General features: G+C 48.6%; 1 protein-coding gene across 4 annotated transcripts in view; it reads left to right on the top strand.

The window, feature by feature from the left end:
• Positions 1-415: 415 nt before the first annotated feature.
• LOC124475470 (retinoic acid receptor alpha-A) overlaps positions 416-18,384 on the top strand; it is a 38,542-nt gene continuing 20,573 nt past the window's right edge. For 2 of the 4 annotated variants that reach the window (XM_047032107.1, XM_047032106.1), the window contains exon 1: positions 416-3,356. In XM_047032107.1, coding sequence (XP_046888063.1) covers positions 3,179-3,356 — 178 coding nt within the window. In that variant the 5' untranslated portion in view covers positions 416-3,178. The remainder of the gene's footprint in view (positions 3,357-18,384) is intronic. The other 2 variants (XM_047032109.1, XM_047032108.1) reach the window with 1 other exon arrangement.

The following is an 18,384-nucleotide window of genomic DNA, read 5'->3' as shown; positions in this document are numbered from 1 at the left end:
GGGGGCTGTAAAAATAGTTTGACACCCTGAGGGCCCAGGCCACAATCTCCTCTCCTCCCTCTCTCATAAAGCTCTTTGAATTCCCTTCTAAACCTGTCTTCCACTCCCTCAGCCCCCCCCCCCCCCCCCCCATTTCACCCACTCCAGCCCTCCCCCTAATCAAGGACATTGTATTTACCCTCATAATATCCCTCTATTATTTTCACTTACCTAACAGGCTATTTCTGCGAAGCCCGAGTGCCTCAATAGTGCTCTAATCAAGCCTTTCTATCAGCTTGCCTGGGTAACAGCACTTTGAAGCCAGGGCCATGTGAGCCGTGTAGCGAAGGTCTCTATCTCTCTCCTTCTCTATCTCTTTCTCCTTCCTCCCACCCAGTCTGTCCTGCCCTCAATTTCTCTCTCCCTTTATCTCTCTCCCTATCTCTCTGCAGTGAGGTTACTTAGGCAAAAAAACACAAACACACACACTCAATCTTTCTTTGGCCAGCTTTGTGCTAGAGTCGTTTTCCATGTTCCCAGCAGTGTGGAGCTTAACGAAGCAGTGCTGGTGTATTTGAGCCGGCTGGCACTGTTACCCCCATCCTCCCTCCCTCCCCCTCTTGTACACATGGTGGCTGCCTTGTTTCAGAAGCCACTGACCACATTCGCTTGACTTCTAGCTGCCCATACTTGACTCAGTGTGTGTGTCACCAACCACTCTCTCACCTTCTTATGTCAAAACAACTAGCAGCTCTGCAGTCCTGGGTCTACCAGAGGGCATCGATATGACTAGGCACTTCCTGGCACCCCTCCAGTGCCCTCATTCCCCCTAGGGTGATGTAATACCCTCATGGTGAAAAGATCAGAGCACCTCCCCTCTTCTCACTCCCCCCTCCCCTTCGTCCCCCTCTCTCTGTAAGCCCCGAAAAACGATCGCCATTAAGTGGCCTGGCGCCTGCAAAGATCCAGAATGATGAGTCACGTTTTGAAGAAGTCACTTCCCTCGGCAACAACTTCTGTTCCTGTCCATGTCTCCCGGGAAATGTGACTCCCAGAAAAGGCCATGGAAAGGAATTCTCCGGGCCTTTTGGTCTGGCTATCTCCCTGTGATAAGCACTGATCAACAATCCATTATCTCCCATAGTCTTGCTGTGCAATCACAGCCCACTGTAAAATGAGTTGGCCCTACAAACAAAAACAAAGTCAGAAAATTAGCATTTTCTGACACCCATTACTCACTGACCTAATCCTGTTAAGGAATTTCTTCCCTGCTATCTGAACAGGGCTGCTCCTTCACTGAGGCGTTATCAGTCAGAGTAAACAGTCTGGGCCCTCCATTAAATAAGTTTCACAGTCAGTGGGGGAGCACTCAGGCCACAACCTCTCCTGCTGTTGACCCTGACACCCCTCCCTCTCTACTCCTCCTTGGTATGGCCCGGTTCTGGACTGGGGTTCCAGTGGAGGGTCAGATGCTGCTGGGATATATTACCAACAGTGAGCTCCTACTCCTAAAAGAGTGTATGTGTGGGGGGGTTGTGGGAGTTTATCCAAAAGGTTAGTTTGTGAGCTTCTCCAAGTTGCAACACTGTTGCTTGCGATGTTGTAGAGAAGTTAGGAAAGAGTTAAACTCATCAAATACCAAAATTCTATTTCTGAGCTTGTTGGATGCTATGATAAAGTTTCAATGCTACTTCAACAGTCACAAGAAAAGTTCGCAAGGTTGTTTTTGCGAGCTGGCTGGTTGGAGTTTCAGTTCAGGATGAATCTCAGTTGGTTCAGTGGCCTGCACTTGAGGAAAGTGTGATTGTGTAATATCGGGTGTACAAGGTGGGAGACCTGGAATGATGTCGGACGAGAATTGCAAAGAGGCGAATCCAAGTCAGCTTGTGGGTCATTTGGAGGTGAGGCTGCCTGCTTCCGTGGGTTCAAGAAAAGTTCAGCCGCATAGCATTAGGCAAATTAGCGAGACAGCGACTGGGGGACAAAAAATCGGAGGGGTACTGAACGATGAGAGAGCACGGGAGAGGGGTCAAATGTGTTGAAAGGAGGAGCTCAAAAGACGACGAATCTCTAGAAAAACGAAACAGTATGGTGAAAATTGTTTCATTGTTTCACTGTTTTATTCTTAAAATGTATTCATAAATAGTCTGCAAAGCTGTATTTGTTTGTTTAATTAGGCTTGAATCGAGTCGTCCAATATTTTTGTTCTCACTTTGGACGTGCGGTAGCCTAGTGGATTTGCGGATTTGCCCATGTCCGACGTCTCACTATGTTGGGTAATGTCACCAAAGAGTTAAATATGGGAGGAGCCAGGATGAAAAGGGAGTGAGGAAAGAGAAGCGATTGGAGGTGGGGCCAAAGCCCCAGCTGCTGTGCCTTGTCACATTCTGCAGAACATGATCCCCACAATTAGTGTGGGAATGAATTCGGTTTCTCTCTCAACACAAACAAGGCGAACTAAGTATCTTGTGCAAACTTGGACGTTAGAAAATTATAGGACAAAATAGAAGATACGGAGAAGCGTCGTGCATTTTTTGTGTTCTGTAGAATAAGTGAAACCGTGGACCGCGAGTCTGGTCGTACACCCAAGGCAGGAGCGCAAACGGGACAATCTTCCTTATCCCAGAGGACGAGCTGGAAGTATGCGGAATGCATTTCAGCTCTACAACAGCTCTGTTGCCATTCTGAATCCGCTTCATGGCTGTTGAAATTGTCTGGAAGATTAAGGATATTACAAGAGAAGATTTTGTATTTTGCTGAGGATTTAAGTTTATCATTTAAACAAGGCCGAATGGACTGATCAATCTCGCAGAAGTTATCTGGGTCGTTTTCGATCAAACGAACCATCCGGTTCATTCCGAGCTATCCTTTGGAACCATCATGTTGACTATTCTTTTGAATGATTTCTTTCTCAAATGGAATGCGGGTGATTAATCCATACATTGAAAAGGCTATAGCCTGAAGCCCTGTCTTTGATTAGCCACACAATAAGACTCAGAATCCAGAGCACTGTGTCTGGACGGATTTATTTAGTTTCTTTCAAATTTATCGCATCTTTTTCCTTTTTAACTATTTGTACTACCTCTGCTGTTGTTAAGCCCAAAACCACTGTGGGCTACGCACACATTTTGTCTGCCCAAATCCTTGCGCGCAGACATTTCCCTTTTTTGACAATAATCCCTGCGCTTTCAGACTACGAATGATGTATGAGAGTGTGGACGTAGTGGGACTGAATCCCAGTCCGAACCCGTTTTTAATGATGGATTACTACAACCAGAGCAGAGGATGCCTTATCCCGGAGAAAGGACTTGTGCCCGGAGCGCCCCATCCGTACAGCACGTCCATCAGAAATCAACACTGGAACGGCTCGAATCACTGTAGGTGGCATTTTCACTGCCTCGTTAACTTCATTTTACTAATTGGTCGTTTATTAGGTTGACACAAACCCCTTCTCGCCATAACAATGTCTGTTTTTTTTCTGAGCTAAATGTTCATGTTTGTAAAAAAAAACAAAGAAAAGGAAAAGAACCACGGGCCACCGAGTGCATGCGCTCTAGTTTTGTTGTTCTCATTGCGCGCTAGTTCATCGATACATTAAGGATTATTTTTGTGTTTATTATTATAACAAGACACATTTAATTGATTTAATAAACATTTGTGAACGAATCTAAAATCTGCAGTAGTATAAGCCTGTGCCGCCCATACGAAATTACTACATTATTAACACGGCCACCATAACTGCATTATCTATTCAAGTAGTTGACCCACTTTTGGATCCTTGTCTTTTATAACCTGTGAAGAAGTTTAATCTTTTTAGTGACCTTAAGAAAGCCTAATAACTATCGCATGCAGGCTATAAGTCTTTACATTCTTGGAATGTTTGCTTAATAAACACAAGGTTTATGCAAGGTATGCCAGCGCAAATCAGATCAAACTCTCCTGCTGGCATATCCACTGGCATCTGTAACAATCACCAGCATCATGTTTTATCTTATTACTCAAAACATGTGGCCGTGATACGTCGATATGTCGATAGGTAAATGTAGATTGTTTTTTAAACACAGTTATTGATGATGAATCAGCCGTGATGAGGTCGTAATCCAAGCTATTATTAAAATATTGACCTCCTTTAGGATTATTATACATTTTTTTACTTTATTGCAGTAACACTGTACAGTGTTATTAAATTATTTTTGGGCTATAATGTTCTCTTTTAGTTTGGACTCCAATCAGCATAACATCCACAATATACTAAAACTAGTTTCTGTTCACCAGAACCTCTAATTATTTTAGTGTAGAACCACTACAGGACTAGAAATGGCCACTTTAAGTATTTCTACAGATTTTTGATGATTTCACTGCATCAACAGAGAAGCATTAGGCCATTCTATTCTGTGCCTCCACAGACCTTTACGGTCTGCATTCCCTTTTTGATTACAGCTGAATGATAGGGGAAAGGAGCAACTAAGTCTTTCATTTCCTGCCCTCTATCAAACAATCTGTGATGAAAAGAGATGAATGATGATGCATCAGAGTAGTGACAAATGCACCCAAACTGTTGTCTGTTTTGGAATGCAGTCCTCTCTATGCCTCCCCCAACCCATTTAGGAGACGGGTATTTCATCTGGGCTGCTGGGCTGGTTTGGTCAAATCTTTAGGGTCAAAGCAACGCTCTACATTGGACCCAGCCCCCCTCCCTACAAGCTAGGCTTCAGCCTCTCACTCTTATCACATTGGCCCAGAGAGTAGCTCTAATGGCAGCATTGATTCAAACCATGTGAGCTCATCTGTAAAGGGCTAGTAGAGGAAGCGGATGGGAGGTTAGGAGAGGACGCTGAGGAGAAACCTGGTCCTCAGTTCTGATTCATATTGCTGTTATCGTTGGAGGAGTCAAGGGGCAATCTGTGCCTGAATACAAATAGAAAAATGTGAGAGTACATTTTGCACAAAGATTGTGTGTGTTTAGTGTCATCACGTGGAGTGCAAGCGCTTATTGGGTCACGGGGCTGAACAACAAAAGAGCTAAAAAAAAAAATCTTATTTTTTAGGGAAAAGATCCAAACCAGAAAGAGTTGGCCTTTAAACAGCTGCTGGAATTATCCTTCTGTTGCTTTTTTTCCCCCCGCATCTTTTCATCTGCCTCTTTTTAAGTGAACTTTATAGACATGAGTGCCATGGCATGCTACTGTCACCCTGTGTGTGGGTTCTGGAAGAGATCCAATTGTAGCTAGGAGCTGAGTTTGTCCCATTACGTTGATCCTGTTGTTTGTTTGTATGCCTTTTAAACGTTTAGACTCTTCACGTCGGGTCTAGGCTAGTCAGGCATTAGAAGGCTTTTCAAAAGTCTGCTCTGCACTGAATGCTCTCAATGACATCTTTACCAAAGGGAAACTGGCCCCAAACTTAAGGGCTTGGAAATGCACTTCAAAATTTGCCTTCCAGATTCATCCCTAACCCATTCCATTGTTTTGCTCTGAAAAAGGAGCATCTCTCCAGTGAGCATAGTTCTGGTTATAGCTGTGTCAGCACCAACTGTCCAGCCTAAACAACAACAACTCCAGTCATCTGTTTGTCTATATTGCAGTTGAACCAGCGGGCCCCCCCCCCCCCCCAAAAAAAAAAAAAAAAAAAACCTGTCCCAATCCTGGCCAAACTAACTTGACTCCACGTGCTTTCCTCTCCTCGAAGAGCGCAACAGTCTGCCGCAATCCCTACAACAATTACAGGCTCATGCATAAAGGAATGTGCGTGGCCTTGTTCACATGACTGTCACACACTTTCGTTGGGGGCCAGAGGCCGAGGGAAGGGAGGGCTTGTTGTCAAGGGGAGACATGCGGTGGTCCTGTCCACATTTCCCTTCCCAGGCTGTCCCGCTCGGGGATCCATGGTGTTCACACAGGGAGACGCGCGCCAGCGTACCGAGGCCAGCTTTGAATCGCTTCCCTAGACTGAGCTGTCTGGTGGGCTCTGATGTCCCAGCGCTGGACGGGGTTAGTTACTGGGACTCTAATCTGACTCGTGGTGTTTTAAGTGCGGAAGGCCTTTCGGTGGGGGGAGGGCGCCGTACAAAAAACAGATGGTATTTTATTGTTTTCCAACAAGCTAAGGACCGTAACAGCGGAAGCTATGTTGGTCAGGGTAAGAAGGGGCTGATGGTTGGGGTGGGGGTGGGGACATTGGAGTTTTTCAGGATTGAACTCAGGAAAATGTCTGTTTGCTGATGGCAGTGTAAAGCGGGGGGGGTTTCTCTGCTCTGGGCAGGAGAGCCCTGAGAAGCAGACGAAGCGAGCGAGACCGCCTTCTAAGTGTGCCGGTTCTTTTTCTCGTAAAACATGGAAACTGCGGCTGATCTGTTTGGGCTAGGCACATGCCCAGCAATTCAGAGTTTCAAACAAGACAGGCATATTGCTCCTAAACATACACACAAACACTAACATTCCCTTTCTGCATCCAAGCTTGTGGGAGTACTTCCTCTTGTTGTGCATTCTTTTTAATGGAACTTGGCCACATTCAAATTGAGCTCTCTGCCATCTTCAAAGGCATTGGGCAGTTTGTTCATGTACTTTGGGCCAGTGCTGAGTCACCTAGCCTGGCATGTTCTGCTCAGCATACCTGCTCATGTCCATACACCTTTTAGCGCTTTCAGGGATGGGGCCCTTTTCTCCTGGGGTGTAGAGCTTAACCTGAGGTGACAGGCTGGATGGATGGACAGCTTCAGACCCCCCCCCCCCCCACACACACACACACCTGAGGGCGGAGCCCCAGCCATGTGTCTGTGCCCTGTCAGCCAATAGAGTTAGAGATTTACAGTCCCTCAGATGGCGGGGAAAGGAAGGGTGGTGGGTGAGTGGTGGGGGGGGGGGCACTTTCACCTTCAGGTGAACATCAATTACCTTCAGTGTCGTCAAGGTATGTTTGAAATGGCAGCCGAGGTGAGCAGAGTTCAGCCGTCGCCATCGTTCTTTGGAGAGCCCGCGGGGCAGCGTTCCACAAGCTGCCATCACTCCCTCCCAAAATGGCACCCTACCGTCAACCTTCAAAGCAGTCATCGCTTTAATGTGACGCGTCATTTATAAAAAAAAAAAAAAACGCTCGCATCCTCTTTGAGCCGGCACAAGGTGTTCTGCAGATTAAGGTTACCATAGGCGACGGGGGTCGCACGTGATATAAATATCGGGGTGTGGCTCATCAACCTTGGGTATTGCCAGAGGTTGAGCATGTGCGTCACGTACGAAAACAATGACATAGCTGACTTCAGGCTTTTATGTGCTGTGGGTGGCACAATGCAGAATCATTCAATGTTGAGTGTCTGATATTCAGCATATTTCTCGGGGCTGTATGTTTACACACCCACACGCACACGCACACACAAACACACATGCTTCTATCCACCAACAGGCCCCAGCTTGTTTGTGGAGGGAACAGGCTTGGAGGGCAGCAGTTGGAGTGGTGTACGCAAGCTTGCTTCGACGCTAAATCCCCAAACAAGGGTGGGTTTACTCTGCAAAGCCCACTTTGATGAACAAAGCAGAGCAGACAGAAGAGATCCAGGCGGTGTCATTGATTCATCCCAGCTTAAAGGAGACTGGTGATTGCAGACATTGTGACAATGGGCTGTAATCTCGCTATCAATAATGACATTTTCCCTGTTTCTACACACGAGACCAGGAGGTGGTGGTGATTGAAATGGTCCAGGTTAAAGGAATGGGGGCGGTTTTGACTCCCTAAAATAGTCATAGCCTCTTCATTTAAATCAATTCGTCTGTATGGGGGCACCCAAGTGTGGACTGTCAGAAATGGAGCCTGGCCTGTTGTAATCACTTCTTTACTTATCTCTACAGATGGTTTGTTGGCAATGTGCTCTGCTTGGCTGACTACAGGCAATGTGAGGGAGGTCTCCTAGAATGGTGGTCCTCTCAATAACTCTCTCTCTCTCCTTTTTCTTCACCTCCTGTCCTCCGCCCCATCTTCATGTCTCCTCCACACCCCCTTGTAATGGAACACGCATAAATTCATCTGGGTATCGAACCTGAGCACATTTATCACCTCGAGATTTCATCTGCGAGGCATTTTCATTCCCGAACCATTTTTTCTCTCTCCCCTTTTCCTCTCAGTTCTGTGGCACGCTCCTTGGCACTGCCGTCTAGATGGTAAGCTATAGCCTAGCAGTCAGACACGGTTATTAATCTTTAATGGTTTTCTGTCCTAATACTCTCTTCATTTTTTTCCTGCAGTGTTTTTTTTCTCTGCTCCTCCATGTTGGTAACAATTACATGGAATGTTCGCTTATTTCATCAGTAATGGTGCCAGATAACCTGCACTTAAGAGTGGCACTATGGGCCTTTTCTCTCTCCATCTCCCTCTCTTCTCTCTCTTTAATCTCCCATCCTCTTTCCTCTCTCTGTATCACATCCTGGCCACCGTCATGTACCCCTGTTGTCCTTTATCACACACAATAGCATGCCCTCCTATTTTAGGAGTGGGACATCCGCACCAAATACCACAAATGGATCCTTAATGGGGAAGAGGTTAGGCTCCGCATATCATAGACTGACATTTCTGTGTTTGTCTGAAAATAGCCTTGTGTTACCACGTGTGCTTGAACCTCATCCAAGTGAGTACTAAGTTGAGTATTTCTGAGTAGGTCAACTAAAGTGGTTGAGAAACAGGCGGGAGCTTAGCCTATTTAAAGGCTATTCTCCTAATCATGTGTATTTATTCTCATCCTACAGAACTCCTCTGAGTGACATCAAGTTTCTGTCCCCAGATGGATCTCATTACAGTTATGAACTGAATCCTCCTGGTTGTCAGGGTGTGTGTGTGTGTGTGTGTGTGTGTGTGTGTGTGTGTGTGTGTGTGTGTGTGTGTGTGTGTGTGTGTGTGTGTGTGTGTGTGTGTGTGTGTGTGTGTGTGGCTGAGTTAGCTAGTTGGTGTTATAGGAAGATGAGCCCCTCTATTGTGTGAATTACTGGTTCGTGTTACTAGATCTCCTTATTGTCTCTCTTTTATGCTTGTCATTTTCTCACCTCTCCCCCCTCCTCCCATCCATCCCTGGTCTGACTCCATCCAGTCCTGTCTGGAGAGTGACCTATTCAGTTAGTCTGGAGGTGACGGGCCTCAGCCACCCACAGCCTCCTCCTCTATCGTGCCCTATTCATTATCTGCCTGCCGTCACCTCCATATTTCTGACACGAGGCTTAAAGGCCCACCTGGGAAACCAGAGAGGTTTTGGAGGTTGGAAAGAAGGAAAGAGGCCTTTTAAAAGACGGGTGAGACACTCTGGGAGGTGGGGGATGGGGGGGGGGGGGAGAAAAGAGGGAAGGAGACAGAGAGAGAGAGACAAAGGTGGAGACACAGGGAATAAAGAGGTACACCTATAGAAGAGTCTGGTATTTCCTCCCCTCCTCCAGCGGTGATGGATATGACAGCATGCAGGAGAGAGTCTGGGCTTTCACAGGGCTGGTGCCCCCCCCTCCCCCCCCCCCCCCCATCTCTCTCTCTCTCTCTCTCTCTCTCTCTCTCTCTCTCTCTCTCTCTCTCTCTCTCTCTCTCTCTCTCTCTCTCTCTCTCTCTGTGTTTAGGATATTAGTCTGGGTATTGTGTGAAGTGAGAGGTTCCCTCTGGCTGGGCAGCTCTGAACACGTGCGGGTTAGGAGAGGTGAGACCCAGACACGCCTGGATACCCTGTCCTCCGCAACGAGAGCATTCTATAGAAATACTGAGCTATGGCACTTGAAAGGCCCTCTTGGTTTGAGATGAGTGTATTGTCTATCTGTCTCACCATAGGCGTAGGAGAGAATGGTGAGGGCTTGTGACTTATCGAGACCATTGTTGGTGCAGTGTTGTGAAAAGTGCCTCGTGGTACATATATCCCAATAATGAAGTGGTCACGCCAGATACTGAGGACCTGGTATTGTCCTGAGGAAGAATCATGTCCAAACCCTGGTGCTGCAGCCTCTTTGCCATGGGACTTGAGATGGATGTACACAGGCTTGTCTGAAGGGTTTCAAGCACATCGAGTGGAGACATTTCTGAAGTGAACGGTGGACAGAAGAGCCTCTCTCTCTCTCTCCCCCCCCCGCCCCCAGTCTCTGTCCATTTCTCTCTTCCAGGCCTCTCCTTGCGTACAACTGTTATTTTGGTGGGGATTATGCATCTGTGCTGAGCGCACCATGGGGGGTTGAGATTCTGTTATTTTAGGGGGGACAGACGAAGGCTGGGGGAGGGAGGAGAGAGAGGGCGGGAGAGATAGAGAGAGAGGGAGGGGGTAGGAGAGAGGGGGGGACGGTATTTGTGAGGCAGTTCGGCTCACGTTAAATAAGCCAAAAGATGATTTTTCATGGGTATTTTAGGATTGTACCGCTCTGTGGCCAAATAAAAAATTTTTTTTCTTCTGAAGTTGTCATTTTATTGGCTCCCCATTGACTTCTATCATCTTAGATGAGTTGATGAGTTTTTTTCATTTGTTAAGGGCAAAACGATCTAATTGCAATTATAGTTGCTGTTGATGTTTCAAGAGAGACCAATAGGCTAAGCTGAGAAATTGACAGGGTGCCTAACACTCTCTCTCTCTCCCTCTGTATCTCTCTCTCTACCTCAGGCATCCAGTAATCGTGTCACCACGAATAGGTGACACCTGTTTGAACTCTAGCGAGTGAGCAGCTTAGCCTGCTAGACAGCTAACCTCACTAGGTCAGTGTGGGAGTAGCAGCAGTTAGCTCAGTCGCCCGTCTCAGTGCAACACTGACGGGATCTCCCCCCCCCCCCCAGTGACGCCATGCGTGTGAAACCTTCTGCACACAGTGCTGTAGCCGTTGCGCAATACAGCTCTGAATTACTCTCTGTGCTGTCAGCACCCGTAAGTGGAGAGAGGGGGAGGGAGGGAGGGATGGAGGGAAGGAGGTAGGGAGAGAGTGAATGACATGGATACAGAGAGAGAAAAGGAGGGCTTTCAGAGAGCTGGTGTTTTCAAACGCTCATCCTCCCTCTCTGGAGCCTTTCAGAGGATTTCATGTCTTTTGGCCCCTGGTTTATTCCCCCTTTTATTCTTTGAACAAAACCAGGAGAGAAAGGGGGAAAGGGATAGAAAGAGCAGGTGTAAGAGTCAAGTCTTTGCACAATGACTCATATTATTTGAGTTGTCTGTTAGCGACTGATGGCGACTTGGCAAGGCTCCAGTCAAGGTGAACAGGCTTATCTGTAAACTGAACCTCCTACAGAATAACCGATACCCACCGTCTCATTTAGCATGTTACAGTGTCTGTCTTCATTCCTCCTTTTCTCCCTCCTTTTGTCCACTCGCTTTGAGTCCTGTGACGAGCGAGGTTTAAAGCCACACAACATCTTAATCATTCTTAGTTCCGCAGCCCGTGGTGCCATTTCACCCGCCAAGAGTTCCTTTTTCAAACCGGATTATGAGGACGTCCTCAAAATGGAGGACGTTTGAACTCATGTGGAACAGCTGAATGGGAGCCACAGTGGAGCCCCTGTTCTTATCACTTGTCACCTTGCACAGGAGTGCGTGCCATCTGCATGGCCGCCCAAATGCACTCACCCTAAAGGGCGGTGGCAAGTGCTAATCTTCCCTTACCTCTCTGTGTGAATTATGGATTGGGTGTAATGCAGCGATTAGCCCCATGCCACATCTCATCCCCTCGCTCAGCCACACCCCGTACTGGTGTAGAGAGAGGGGGGGGGGATTCCCTGGCAGCTAATGAAAGGGTTGTCTACATCCGACTTTGTACTTCACCCTTCCTGCATGGCTGAACCAAGCAGAAAGGATCCACTACCCTGCGCTATCAGGCAGATGCATGGGAATCTCAAACAGCTGACAGTACAATGATCACCTCCCCCTCTTTCCCCTTCTGCAAATCATGTAGGGAGTCACCCCCCCCCCCTACCCCCCCAGGGCTTGACTAACCCCCCTCAAACCCCACCTCTCCTGACTGTGCAGCGGGGAGCCCAATCACCCGCTCCCCCTGACCCGGCCTACTTGGGGGCTGTTTGATCTCATTGTGGAGCGGCGCTTCCTGGCAGGCTGGGGTCGGGGAGGTGGAGCGGGCTGCTGTGGAGAGGCTTAATAACTGTATTAGCATCCCAGATCCCCCAGGACACACGCCTACACACCAGGCAAGCAGGCAGGCAGCCCTCTCTCTCTCTCTCTCTCTCTCTCTCTCTCTCTCTCTCTCTCTCTGTCTCTCTCTGTCTCTCTTTCTCTCTATCTATCTGTCTCTCTCTCTGTCTCTCTGTCTGTCTCTCTCTCTGTCTCTCTCTCTCTCTGTCTCTCTCTTTCTCTCTCTATCAGTCTCTCTCTCTCTATCAGTCTCTCTCTCTCTCTATCAGTCTCTCTCTTTGTTTCTCTCTCTCTCTGTCTCTCTTTCTCTCTCTCTATCAGTCTCTCTGTCTCTCTCTTTGTTTCTCTCTCTCTCTGTCTCTCTTTCTCTCTCTCTTTCAGTCTCTCTCTCTTTCAGTCTCTCTCTCTTTAAGTCTCTCTCTCTCAGTCTCTCTCTGTCTCTCTCCCTCTCTCTCTCCCTTCACACTCTCAGTGCTCTGCCTGGCCTATTTCTCTCGTTCGCTCGTGACAATACTCGGGTCCATCACTCGCTAACTGCATTTGAATTGCAAACGCAGTTAGCGTCTTTCCTCCGTATTATCCACTGACTCGGTCTAAAAAGAATCAGGTTTTCTTTGCTTTGGCTTCTGTACATTCTCTCATCTCTCCTCTCCCTCTGTCGCTGTCTCTCTTTTTGGCCGCCCACCCTCCATCTTCCCTTTTCACCACCCTCCCAGGTTATACTCTACATGCTCATATGTTTTTTAAATCCCCCTCGGATATCGCATAGGGCTAATGGCTTGAGCAGCAACTGTATGGTTAGATGGTCCTGGACTCCATATGACACCACACCAAAACTGCCTGCAAACTTCCTTCCAATTAATTTACCATTTAATCTACCTGTGTCACTATTTTTGACAGGCCGCCTTTCCCTGAATAATACATATGAACTGCCTAAATAATGCATGAGCCACTTGGTTTAATGGACAGAGTTAACTGGGAGAGGTAGGGACACTCGGGTGTCACCCAGTTTTTGCTGTCGTTCATACACACACACACACACACACACACACACACACACACTCATGTCAAACGGTGAGGGTCAGGTCAGTCGAGGAGACCAGCAGGTTAACAGGGCCCTAGGAGGGCTCATATTGAGGCCTCTCACCCGAGGCCACAGGTGGACTTATCTATAGACACACGCACAGATCCAAACACTTGCCATCACTCACACATGGGAGCGATTATAAGAAAGCTACGCAGTCCTTTCAAAGCAGTACACCAATTGGTGGTCGGCTGTACCAGAGCAAATGATGTGTGTGTGTGTGTGTGTGCATCAGTCGTATCCAGGATCACATGGCTCCCTGCAGGCTGTGTGGAAAGGTCAGGGATCCAAGCAGGAAATGAGTGTCTGCAGAGGGAGGGGCGCTTGTCTATTCCACACACACACACACATACACACACACACACACACAACAAGTAAAAACAAGACGCACACTGACAGAGGAAGCTAAACATGTCTTTCATTAAATTCTGGATACATCCCCCTGTGCTTCTGTGGCGACTCTCACTCATCAACCATTGGTCTCTGGGCTGAAGCTAGCCTAGCCTCCTAGCAGGCGGCCGGGGTCTCTGTTTTTCCGCATTAGCCGCTGACGCTAAAGACAAATTAGCCTGCTGGTCGCCCTGTCCTCCCTTCACTCTGGCCAAATCCAGTGCTAAGAACCCCCCTGACACTGCTCTGCAGACAGCTGAATCAAATGTGTGCCATCAGTCATCATTAGTGAGAATGAGGAGGAGGCTGATAGCAGTGCCAGCGATGGGATTTAACTAAGGGATGAGGCTGGGGCTCCAGGGTGAGGCTGGGGTTCCAGGGTGAGGCTGGGGCTGGGGCTCCAGGGTGAGGCTGGGGTTCAAGGGTGAGGCTGGGGCTCCAGGGTGAGGCTGGGGTTCCAGGGTGAGGCTGGGGCTCCAGGGTGAGGCTGGGGCTCCGGGATGAGGCTGGGGCTCCAGGGTGAGGCTGGGGCTCCGGGGTGAGGCTGGGGCTCCGGGGTGAGGCTGTGGCTCCAGGATGAGGCTGGGGCTCCAGGGTGAGGCTGGGGATGAGATGTTCCGAAAACCAGTAACTCACCAGTAGGCTAACAGGTCACTGACCACTCTTTGCCTGTGAGTTCAAGTCAACATGGCATACTGTTGTTGTTACATTAGCTTCTGTCCCTCACTCCCTCTCCCCCTCCCCTACCTCTCTCTCACTCTCTGCCTGTCTGGCTATTCTAAATATGTCAGCTGTCTCTGAGGGTTCTGGAGGGCATGTTAACCCCTGAGCTGACCTACTAACCTAGTCCCCCCTCAGGTCACTCTGCAGCATGGACCAGCCTGGTGGGACAGAGGCGCACAGTCTCTGGGCCATTCCCCTCTCCCTCCACCCCCCCTCCCCCCCCCCCCCCCCCCCCCCCCCCCTCCAATACCTCTTTCCTTCTTACCTCAGCAACTGTAGGCTCGCATCTTGAACCTGAGGTTGGACTTGTGGTGACTTGAAGAGACTTCAGTTCCGTTCATCGCGGGCTGTGTGTAGTTGCCGCAGTAGAGAGCAGTGTGGACTGGGCTGTTTGGACTTGAATAGAGGTTGTGCATAGCCTATATTGTGTGTTTTATCTATGAGCGTTAACTCATGCTGACAGCTGGAGTGACGGGGCACGGGGGGGTGGGTGGGGGGGTTTTGGCCCCGTCACTGTACTTAACACACACACGGTGCACACACACACACTGTACTCTCAACCCCTTGGCCAGCTTCAGTGTCAGTGTCAGGCCTCAAGCTCAGAAGTGCAGATCAAACGCCTCTATTCCTTTCCCCTGTGATTGACCATTGTGTTGAACAGGGAGAGAGAGAGAGGGGAGAAAAGGGAAGAGAGAGAGTGAGTTTAACATGACAAAGCCCATCTCTGGTGATCTGCTCCTCAGCTCCTGACTCTTGACGAGTCTCTCTTGCTCTCTCTTTGCCCTGTCTCTTCTTCTCAGTCCCCCCCCCCCCCCCGCTGCCCCTCCCAAGCCCACTTCAGCCCTCTTATGCAAAGAACTCTTTCTGTCTGTATTCATGGCCTGCTTCCTCTGGTCTTTAATATGCGCTGAAGAACAGAGCCACTCAATACAGCCAGTCACAAAGGATTAGGCCATATCAATGGGCAGATAACCTCTCTGTTTAAATCAAGAGGAGAGCAAACACTGTGGCATGTTTAAGCTATCGAACACATGACCCGTGTGTGTGTGTGTGCGTCTGTCTGACTGATGCTGGGCTATTGGGCTATTCCTCCTGGTTAGGTCTAGTGAATATGAAGCCGAATGAATAACGACACGTGCTGACGTATGTTTTTGTCATATGTCGGCCTTTATAAATATTTCAACTCTCTACTTCGGGAAAACTGTCCATTTGAGCTGGGTGGAACATGGTATATTTATGAGGATTGATAAGTAGGCATGTAAGGGGGGTTTGGTGGGCATATGGTTTTCTATTAGATAGAATGGTATGGACTTGGAGCCGACCATACTGATCCTCTCATGGTGATCTACTGCAGACGGCTGTGAGAACGGAGACCCACACGCACACTCGGCCAACCTATGGCTTCATCTTTAAAAAGAAAAAAAGCTGAGTTCTTAATGTTTGATGAGGCTCTTTCGTAAGCTGCCGCAGTCTGCGTATGAAAGCTGTAGCTTGTGCACGAGGAGGAGGAGAATCTGTGGGCGTCGAGGCTCCTGCCTCAGATCTGGTGTCCTTAGCTGTGTTACACGCTAGGCAACACTGCTACTCTATGGGAGGGTTTTGAATTCCCTCGCAGGAAAAGTTGCCGATGAAAAACACCCCTTCCAATCTCTCATCTCCTTTTTTTCCCTGTCTTTGTCTGTCTCTCTTTCTCCCTCCCCACCCCCCATATACACAATCTCCCTCACACATGGACTCTCTCTCTGTCAACGTGCACACTCCAGAACAAACAAAGTTGCGTTCAGCAGCTTTTATTTGGAAACGTTTTGAAATGTTTGCCTTTCATGTCACAGTCCCTACTCCTTAAGCTGTCTCTCAGCCCTGCACAGACTTCTCCTTCCAGCCTGTATGTGGGTCAACCCCACTGTATGGTTTATGCAGTGACACGGCAACGTGCCTATAGAGCTTCATGAAGGTAGGCAGTGTGGGGTAACAATGCCTTTGCATTTCTAGTGGACGTTTTGCAGTGTGTTGGGCATCAGGGAAAGTATTTCTGTTCGAGAAATGTTCCGTTGTTTTGAAGTATAAAGCTGCTTAACCACACAGGTGAACACCAGCACCTCCATGCCTCCCCTGCTGGAGTCTCCTGGTATACCCGCATGCCCTCCTTTGCCCCCACGGCGTCCTGTTTTCACCGTGTTCTCCAACATCAGCACGTTCCAAATGTCCCCCTGGGCAGGTGGCAGCATGCATGGTCCTGACGTCAGTCATCGTCCCTGTGGCAGCTGCTGGCCTGGGTTCCTGTCTACACGTTACAGGCGTACGCCGCTTGGCGCAGTCAGAGGAGTTATTTGCACCCCGTGCCAAATGTTGGCCAAACTCATCCCCGACTCGAACCCTCCCGGCTGAACAAGGCCAGGCTAAAAACGGCAGCTTTCTTTGCCCTCAGTGTCTCCTTCCATCTTAACTCACGCCCCCATTCTCCCGCCTCGCTCCTCCTCCCCAACTTCTACTTATGTCCACATATGTTCCACGTTCCCTCCATCTGCCTGTGCGTCAGTGATAGAAAAACCTTGTGTATTATTACAAACCTGGCAACCGAGGGGAAGTTATCTTGGGCCCCTGGAGAAGGAGGCTGGGAACACGGTGGGGGCGAGACTTGGCTGATTTAAACCAGACCTGGCTGATAAGAAAACAGGGCTTGTGTTCACACACACACAAACACACACATACAAGTATCTTCCCCTCCCACTTCACCCATACGTAAAGACAACATCAATGATCCATCCTAATACATAGCCTGGCGTGTTTGCCCCCCTTCTGGTTCTGCACAAACATTGCCATTTCCTGCCTCAGAGGATAGACCCTCGGCCAGTCAAGAAAGGCATCTATAACACACACACACACACACTCACTCACACACACACACACACACCCCTTGCCCTTCGACTTCTCCCCGGGCCCTCATCTGTCAGGGATAGTGTTTATGTGTGTGTTTGACTTAAGAAAACAGTCTTGCTCGAAGATTGGAGAGTTATTGCAGACCAATGCAAAGCACTATTCATCAAAATGTTGGTTGAAGTGATGTTACCCTTAATTGTTTTTCACAGAATCTTGCTTATCTTACTTAGACGGTAAGCTCTAGGCCAAAATTCTTCTTTTGAGGATCAAACTTTGCTTACTGATCTAAAAACAAATGTAAGCAATTTCTCAGAATTCACAAGTCCAACACTGCCCAGTAACTGGATGAGTTTCACTCTCCTAATCAGTGACATTAAAACTAGATTAGGCTTTCAGTTTGATCTAAAACCCCTTAATCTCCACGCAATCTGGCAACGGAAGGGGTGGGTTTTCTGGCCTGGAGGGCTGTGATTGGTGGAGCCAGAACAGGGGGAGTGGTTGTGTAACAGTGATGTAAGTCAGTTCCCATTAACCCGGTTGAAGCATTGAGACTCATCTTTGGTGACAGTGCCCTTCTCTTTTTTTTCTCTCTCTCTTTCTTTCTTTCCCTCCCGCTCTCCTTCTCTATCTGTCTTTCTCTCCGTCTTAGGCTCTTTACTCTCTTCTTGCTCTCCTTTCCAGTCTCCCCCCCTCCTCCTCCTCTTCTCTCATCACTGTAACACATGTGGCTGAGACAGACAGCATGCTAGACTCACCGCAGACAAGCAGCAGCTTTGGTGGAGCGCAGCCAGATGGGGGTCTTAATCCCCCCCCCCCCCCCCCCACACACACACACACACTCTCTTTCTCACAGACACACACACACACATTGAGCAAGGGAATGAGAGGGTGATGCAGATAAATAGAAAACTGAGGATAGAGAGGGGGAGATGGAAGGCGTGTGCTGGTAGACGGAGAGAAGAGGAGTGGGATGTATTCACTGGCTGAGAGCAAAGAAGACATGAGAGGGAGAGGGAGACCATGTGGCAGCAATATGGAGAGGAGGAGGAGGGGGTGAGAGAGAGAAGGCTAGCCTATAGAAAGAGAGAAGATGGGTGGAAGGCTAGATGTAATTCAGGTGAATACAACAGGGGTGTGGTGTGTGTGTGGTTAGCTACCCTATGTTCTCTCCTTCCAGAGTAGTCCTCCCAATTTCAGCCTCTCAATGTGTGTGTTTGAGGGTTTGTGCGCTTTTATCCAAAGCAACGTACGGTGG

This window comes from Hypomesus transpacificus, chromosome 13, assembly GCF_021917145.1.
Source record: "Hypomesus transpacificus isolate Combined female chromosome 13, fHypTra1, whole genome shotgun sequence".
NCBI lineage: Eukaryota > Metazoa > Chordata > Actinopteri > Osmeriformes > Osmeridae > Hypomesus > Hypomesus transpacificus.
Note: the sequence above shows the minus strand (reverse complement) of the source record. Positions and strands in the feature narration are given on the sequence as shown.